General features: G+C 48.6%; 1 protein-coding gene across 1 annotated transcript; it reads right to left on the bottom strand.

Moving 5' to 3' along the window:
• Positions 1 to 1,981: 1,981 nt before the first annotated feature.
• FAM43B (family with sequence similarity 43 member B) lies at positions 1,982 to 3,690 on the bottom strand. The gene has a single exon (XM_082274566.1). The coding sequence runs from the start codon at positions 3,385 to 3,387 to the stop codon at positions 2,422 to 2,424; it is 966 nt and encodes a 321-aa protein (XP_082130692.1). The 5' UTR covers positions 3,388 to 3,690; the 3' UTR covers positions 1,982 to 2,421.
• Positions 3,691 to 6,937: the final 3,247 nt, after the last annotated feature.

Here is a 6,937-nt window from a genome sequence, read left to right as displayed (position 1 = left end):
AGAATATCGCATTGCTCCATACAATGTATGCCGACTGGTCCTTTGGGTTATGGCGGCGGATAAACCTCCTGGCAGTGTAAAGACCGGACACACATAGTCCAGGATTGGGAATGATTTGATAATTGTCTGTTTCATCCCACCTGTGGATAATGTGGAACTCTGAGGATTTCCAGCATGCTGGACATTTTTCTCGACTGATGCTAAATTTGTACTGGGATAAAGTCCGTTAGCACCCAATGGCTATATTGATGAACTGGGAACTATTTCAGCAGTATAGGTTGCACTCTTCTCCTGCCACTACCTATCCCTCGGCCCGGACCTGCCCATATACTATAGACTAAAACATCTGCAGCAACTAAAATACTTGTCCCTGTATAGACAGTGATCCCATTTACCGACTCGTGTATGGACAGTGATCCCATTTACCGACTCGTGTATGGACAGTGATCCCATTTACCGACTCGTGTATGGACAGTGATCCCATTTATCGACTCGTGTATGGACAGTGATCCCCTTTACCGACTCGTGTATGGACAGTGATCCCATATACTGGCTCCTGTATGGACAGTGATCCCAAATACTGGCTCCAGTATGGACAGTGATCCCATATAAAGGCTCCAGTATAGACAGTGATCCCATATACTGGCTCATGTAAGGACAATGATCCCATATACTGGCCCGTGTATGGACAGTGATCCCATATACTGGCTCCTGTATGGACAGTGATCCCATATACCGGCTCCTGTATGGACAGTGATCCCAAATACTGGCTCCAGTATGGACAGTGATCCCATATACTGGCCCGTGTATGGACAGTGATCCCATATACCGGCTCCTGTATGGACAGTAGTCCCATATACTGGCTCATGTGAGGACAATGATCCCATATACCGGCTTCTGTATGGACAGTGATCCCATATACTGGCTCCTGTATGGACAATGATCCCATATACTGGCTCGTGTATGGACAGTGATCCCATATACTGGCTCCTGTATGGACAATGATCCCATATACTTGCCCGTGTATGGACAGTGATCCCGTATACTGGCCCGTGTATGGACAGTGATCCTATATACTGGCCCGTGAGTGGACAGTGATCCCATATACCTGCTCCTGTATGGACAGTGATCCCATATACTGACTCCAGTATGGACAATGACCCCATATACTGGCTCCTGTATGGACAGTGATCCCGTATACTGGCTCCTGTATGGACAATAATCCCATATACCGGCTCGTGTATGGACAGTGATCCCATATACTGGCTCATGTAAGGACAATGATCCCATATACTGGCTCGTGTATGGACAATGATCCTATACACTGGCCCCTGTATGGACAGTGATCCCATATACTGGCCCGTGTATGGACAGGGATCCCATATACCGGCTTCTGTATGGACAGTGATCCCATATACTGGCCCGTGTATGGACAGTGATCCCATATACTGGCTCCTGTATGGACAGTGATCCCATATACGGGCTCCTGTATGGATAGTGACCCCATATACTGGCTCCTGTATGGACAGTGATCCCATATACTGGCTCCTGTATAGACAGTGACCCCATATACTGGCTTGTGTATGGACAGTGATCCCATATACCGGCTCCTGTATGGACAGTGATCCCATATACCGGCTCTTATATGGACAGTGACCCTATATACTGGCTCGTGTATGGACAGTGATCCCATATACTGGCCCGTGTATGGACAGTGATCCCATATACTGGCCCGTGTATGGACAGTGATCCCATATACTGGCTCCTGTATGGACAGTGATCCCATATACGGGCTCCTCTATGGATAGTGACCCCATATACTGGCTCCTGTATAGACAGTGACCCCATATACTGGCTTGTGTATGGACAGTGATCCCATATACCGGCTCTTATATGGACAGTGACCCTATATACTGGCTCGTGTATGGACAGTGATCCCATATACCGGCTCTTATATGGACAGTGACCCTATATGCTGGCTCTTATATGGACAGTGATCCCATATACCGGCTCTTATATGGACAGTGACCCTATATACTGGCTCCTGTATGGATAGTGATCCCATATACTGGCTCCTGTATAGACAGTGACCCCATATACTGGCTTGTGTATGGACAGTGATCCCATATACCGGCTCTTATATGGACAGTGACCCTATATGCTGGCTCTTATATGGACAGTGATCCCATATACTGACTCCTATATGGACAGTGATCCCATCTTGTCCTGTCCCAAATAAAGATTGCTAGCTATTCTGCCAAATTGAGTCTCCACAATCATTCACTAACCACCCAGTATGGCATTAAGTCACCTGTAATCCAGACAAACAAGGGACAGACCTGCCGGTGGTTGGATGGGACTTGAAGGAAGTCATGGTCCTGGATGAGGTAAGGACAGTGGAGATTTGGGGTCAAGAAAAAGTCAACAAATAGTCTGTAGCGCCCACTTCCAGTCTGGGATGTGTGTGGAGGGCATATAGGGGATTTTTTTGGCCAGTTCCCGTTGGATGCTCAGTCTCCTTAGTTCCTGTGCCAGTTCTAGAATGGCATCTTTCTCCTGCTGGTGGGAGATGAAGTGATCCCTGATGAGGATGGGCGTCCTGTGTCGGTCTTTCCTCTCTTCCTCAGTGTCCTCCTCCTCCTCCAGGATGGAGGTGAGCTTAGGCACAGTCTTACTTCTCTCTGATGGTGGGTTATAGGAGCAGGTGCCATTGAGGACCTTCCTCAGGGGTATCATGGGCACCACCAAGTCCCCCAAAAGTTCTTGCTGCTCCCTCCTGAAGTCGCTCTGCCTCTTTAACCTCCTGAACTCCTTGAAGGCCACCAGGGAGGTCTGGCAAAGGGTCTGCGCCATGGCTTTGGCTTTTTCTGCCTTGGACACCAGCACAGCGTGGCACCTCAGCACCACCGCCTTGTTCTTGATCTGGTGCCTGTAGACCCAGGAGAAGACTTTGGGGTGCCGGGTCTCTTGCATGCAGCAGGTGATGCGGTGCAGGAGGTAGGTGTGGACCGTCTTCCTGGCGCCTTTCCTGCAGGGGGTCATCCTGATGCCATCGGAGCCCAGGGAGAGCTTCATCTTGGTGCTGTACCCTCCAAATTCGCTCTTCTCCCAGATCTTGTCCACCACATCCGCCGTGCAGCCCTCTCCCTTGGCGCGGAGGGTGACGGCGTTGCCCAGGTACCACACGGTGTACGAGGGGTCGTCTTTGTTCAGCTCCACCTTCTGCCTCCTGGTGCTGAAGACCTTGCCCAGGCGTGCCAAGGGGGTCTGGGGCAGCAGGTCGGGGCAGGAGCGCATGAAGGAGGAGAGCAGCGAGGAGTAGCTCACCCCCTTGGTCTTCTTGTCCTTCTTCACCAACACAAACTTGCTCCTTTTCCAGGGAAGCATGCCGGCAGCTGCGAGCAGAGAGGCTCATCCAGGCGCAGGGAGGCTGGAGAATGGAGTCCCTGAGTGGAAGTGGCTGAGCCTGATTATAGGAGAACAAGGAGGGGAGGTAGACAGCTGCCAGCCCCTTTCCTCTGCCACACCTCTGCCTTTTCAACTTGATCCCCGGCGCTGTGCAGACACACGCCACATGTTCTGTACATAGCAAGGAGGAAGCCACAAGTGTGCACCCAGAGCGCCTCCTCTCCCCCCCGTCTAATCCAGGTGATGCACTACATGTCCCAGCATGCACCAGAACAGCCAAGGTGGAGCCGTTAGAACCTTCATAACCGAATCCCAGAATACGACTTCTTCCCAGCAGGATTGCAGAACGGCCGCTTAGCTGCAGGGGCTGTGCCGCTAGGAGAGCGATTTACTAAAACCGGAGAGTGCAAAATCTGGTGCAGCTGTGCAAAGCAACCAATCAGCTTCCAGGTTTTATTGTCAAAGCTTCATTGGAGAATCTGAAGTTAACCCCCGTTCACACTGAATGCGGCTTTGAAGTTGTGCGACTTCACTTAAAATCGCACGATTTCAAAGCCGCATGTCAGCGACTTCATGCAAAAAATGCCCATGCAGGTCGCACCTGAAATTGCCAAAAATAGCGCAGGAAGTTCGTTTTCAAATCGGTGTGGCGCCGCTAAGTCTGCATCACACCGATTCGAACAGTTCCAGTGCCGACAATAGGGTACGATTTGTCATGCCGCTTTGAAATTGTGCGACTTCACTTAAAATCACACGATTTCAAACCCGCATGTCAGCGACTTCATGGAAAGATGTCTATGCAGGCAGCACCTGAAATTGCCAAAAATAGAGTAGAAAGTTCTTTTTCAAATTGGTGTGACGCCGCTAAGTCTGCGTCACACCGATTCGAACAGTTCATTTGCCGACAATAGGGTACGACTTGTAATGCGGCATTGAAATTGGGCGACTTCACTTAAAATCGCACGATTTCAAAGCTTCAAGTCAGCGACTTCATGCAAAGATGTCTATGCCGGTCGCACCTGAAAAATCCAAAAATAACGCAGGAAATTTGTTTTCAAATCGGTGTGGCGCCCCTAAGTCAGCGTCACACCGATTCGAACAGTTCCATTGCCGACAATAGCGTACGACTTGTCATGCGGCTTTGAAATTGGGCAACTTCACTTAGAATCGCACGATTTCAGCGACTTCATGCAAAAATGTCTATGCAGGCTGCACCTGAAATTGCCAAAAATAGTGCAGGAAGTTATTTTTCAAATAGGGTACGACTTGTCATGCGATTTGGACCTGTCAAATCGCATGACAGGTCGCGCCAGTGTGAACGGGGCTTAAAGAGGAGGTCCAGCCTCCTTCAGAAAAAATTATAAATCAGCAGCTACTGACTTTTAACCACTTAAGGACCAGGCCTATTTCCAACACTTGTTCCTTTCAAGTTAAAATCAATATTTTTTGCTAGAAAATGACTTAGAACCCCCGAACATTATATATATTTTTTTAGCAAAGAGAATAAAATTGCGGTCGTTGCAATATTTTATGTCGCACGGTATTTGCTCAAATGCAATTTTTATATTGTGAAAGATGATGTCACGCAGAGTAAATAGATACCTAGCATGTTATGGATTAAAATTACGCACGCTCGTGGAATGGCGCCAAACTGCAGTACTCAAAAGTCCTCATAGGTGACGCTTTAAAAAATCTTAACGGTTACCAGTTTAGAGTTACAGAGGAGGTCTTTTGCTGAGATTATTGCTTTATGACGAGTAAATAGATACCTAACATGTTACGGTTTAAAATTGCGCATGCTCGGGGAAGGGCGACAAACTGCAGTACTTAAAAATCTCCATAGGTGGCGCTTTAAAAAATCTTAACGGTTACCAGTTTACAGTAACAGAGGAGGTCTTTTTCTAGAATTATTGCTCTCGATCTGACGATTGCGGCGATACCTCACATGTGGGATTTAAACACTGTTTATGTTTGCGGGCGCAACTTACGTATATGTGTTTTATTTGGCGGGGACAGGGGCTCTTTAAAAAAAAAAAAAAAATTTTTATTTATTTTTTTTACACTATCCCTTAAAAAAAAATAAAAATCTGATCACTTTGTTTGCTGTCACAAGGAACGTAAACATCCTGTGTGACAGTAATAGGAGTGACAGGTACTCTTTATGGAGGGATCGGGGGGAATGTGACAGTAATAGGAGTGACAGGTACTCTTTATGGAGGGATCGGGGGGAATGTGACAGTAATAGCAGTGACAGGTACTCTTTATGGAGGGATCGGGGGGGGAATGTGACAGTAATAGGCAGTGACAGGTACTCTTTATGGAGGGATCGGGGGGGGGGGAATGTGACAGTAATAGGAGTGACAGGTACTCTTTATGGAGGGATCGGGGGGGAATGTGACAGTAATAGGAGTGACAGGTACTCTTTATGGAGGGATCGGGGGGAATGTGACAGTAATAGCAGTGACAGGTACTCTTTATGGAGGGATCGGGGGGGGGGGGAATGTGACAGTAATAGGCAGTGACAGGTACTCTTTATGGAGAGATCGGGGGGGGGGGATGTGACAGTAATAGCAGTGACAGGTACTCTTTATGGAGGGATCGGGGGGAATGTGACAGTAATAGCAGTGACAGGTACTCTTTATGGAGGGATCGGGGGGGATGTGACAGTAATAGGCAGTGACAGGTACTCTTTATGGAGAGATCGGGGGGGGGGGATGTGACAGTAATAGCAGTGACAGGTACTCTTTATGGAGGGATCGGGGGGAATGTGACAGTAATAGCAGTGACAGGTACTCTTTATGGAGGGATCGGGGGGGATGTGACAGTAATAGGAGTGACAGGTACTCTTTATGGAGGGATCGGGGGGGGGGGATGTGACAGTAATAGCAGTGACAGGTACTCTTTATGGAGGGATCGGGGGGAATGTGACAGTAATAGCAGTGACAGGTACTCTTTATGGAGGGATCGGGGGGAATGTGACAGTAATAGCAGTGACAGGTACTCTTTATGGAGGGATCGGGAGGAATGTGACAGTAATAGCAGTGACAGGTACTCTTTATGGAGGGATCGGGGGGGGGGGGGGGGCAATGTGACAGTAATAGGAGTGACAGGTACTCTTTATGGAGGGATCGGGGGGGAATGTGACAGTAATAGGAGTGACAGGTACTCTTTATGGAGGGATCGGGGGGAATGTGACAGTAATAGCAGTGACAGGTACTCTTTATGGAGGGATCGGGGGGGATGTGACAGTAATAGGAGTGACAGGTACTCTTTATGGAGGGATCGGGGGGGAATGTGACAGTAATAGGAGTGACAGGTACTCTTTATGGAGGGATCGGGGGGAATGTGACAGTAATAGCAGTGACAGGTACTCTTTATGGAGGGATCGGGGGGGGGGGGGGGAATGTGACAGTAATAGGCAGTGAGAGGTACTCTTTATGGAGGGATCGGGGGAATGTGACAGTAATAGCAGTGACAGGTACTCTTTATGGAGGGATCGGGGGGAATGTGACAGTAATAGCAGTGACAG

Source organism: Pelophylax lessonae (genome assembly GCF_965119305.1).
Source record: "Pelophylax lessonae genome assembly, chromosome: 12".
Lineage (NCBI taxonomy): Eukaryota > Metazoa > Chordata > Amphibia > Anura > Ranidae > Pelophylax > Pelophylax lessonae.
Note: the sequence above shows the minus strand (reverse complement) of the source record. Positions and strands in the feature narration are given on the sequence as shown.